Source organism: Atta cephalotes (assembly GCF_000143395.1).
Source record: "Atta cephalotes unplaced genomic scaffold scaffold00013, whole genome shotgun sequence".
NCBI lineage: Eukaryota > Metazoa > Arthropoda > Insecta > Hymenoptera > Formicidae > Atta > Atta cephalotes.
In genome coordinates, this window is record NW_012130077.1 from 985,084 (window position 1) to 986,745 (window position 1,662).

Sequence of the window (1,662 nt, forward strand, 5' to 3'; positions counted from 1 at the left end):
ACACACACACACACACACACACACACACACACACACACACACACACACACACACACACACACACACACACACACACACATATCTACGTTTTAAAGCGCAAGAGATATTTAACTAGATTTATGCCAGAATGTTAAATTTTCAACTATGTCGATCATAATGATGTATGTTTATAACTATATAATGTAACTCAGCATGATGTAAAATTATATAAAGATATTATATTTTTTACTCTTATTTAAAATTATGAAAAAAAATTCAAAGTTTTTAAAAATGTTTTTTCTACAATTTTTTAAACTGAATTACTGAAATAATTGGGTAGGCGAAAAATCTCTGAAATATATTATTTTAATAAGTATATATATCATTGTACGCATTAAATGTGAGAAAAATGTGAAAAAAGAAAAAAATATTGTCGAATATACTCTGTAATATATTGCAATGTTCTACGTGCTTTTATGGAAAAATCTTTCTTTTTGTACATTTCTCTGCGCATAAAAGTAATGTCGCGCAATTATTTTCACATTTCTTTTTTCATCCTATTAAGCTGCAAGCATTAAGAAATGTAGATAGAGAAAAACATATGTAACTAACGAACTAGTTTGTAATGTAGTTTTATTATATTGTATTTTATTTGATCCTCACCTAATGGCATCGATCATTTGCAATCCCATATTAACACAATTGTAAGCATGATTCGGACGAGAAACGGGAAGTCCAGAAACACAATAGTAACAGTCACCCAAAATTTTGATTCTCATGCACTGATTGTCCTGAAACGTCATAAATTAATTCATTATTAAGCTTTTACGTTCCGTAACAAAGTGAAATTTTGCTTCGTTAGCTCGTAATAAAAATAAAAGGATTCTCTCTTCAATAGAAATTTTAAATATTTTTTAAGATAAAAAGTAAAAAAGAGTGTATCGAATATTTTATATTTATTAATATATTTATAATTATTTATAAGCAGTTCTTTATTATTTATATAAATTGTCACAATAAAAACAATAATTCTTGCAGTTATAATTAGTTTTTGAAATAATTGAAAATTAATAAGTGAAAATATATGATAAGATTTGTTAATTAATTAATAAAATCTTTTTGAGACTTGCTTTATAATTGCCCTTTTTCCCTTATTGGATAAATCAAAATATCCTTGCGGCGATATATCTGCGAAGATAAATATACTACGAAGTCAGAAAATAGACAGAGGCTTTTCCGGCATAGCTTTGATAGTATCGTATATATTTCATACAAATGGAACAAAGTTTTTCCATCTGCGTCATCGTTTGCCTATCGCGAAATATCGCACGTTTGCCAATTCAACTGCAAACGGCAGAGAAAAGAGCGAGAAGTCGAAAAGTTCGAACGAATGCTGAACTAGTTGGAAAACATCTATCGACGCCTATATGATACATGACGCTATTTCTAGCGTAATAAAATTTTGCAGAAATATAAAACTTGAATTTAACTTCGTTTGTGTTACATTATTATAATGGGCCGATTATCTTTTGGTAAATTTTATCTGTTCGGTAAATCTGGCAAATCCGCGCATGATTGGTAATCTTATTGTTTACCCAACAGATAAAGTTTATCAAAAGGTGGAACAACCGGATATATATATATATATATATATATATATATATATATATATGTAGTATATAT

The 1,662-nt window shown here is 28.2% G+C and overlaps 1 protein-coding gene across 1 annotated transcript in view; it reads right to left on the reverse strand.

The window, feature by feature from the left end:
- Positions 1-1,662, reverse strand: part of LOC105617405 (adenylate cyclase type 2) — a 25,056-nt gene that overhangs the window by 8,307 nt on the left and 15,087 nt on the right. Inside the window, exon 3 of the mRNA XM_012198960.1 lies at positions 643-770. Coding sequence (XP_012054350.1) covers positions 643-770 — 128 coding nt within the window. The remainder of the gene's footprint in view (positions 1-642; positions 771-1,662) is intronic.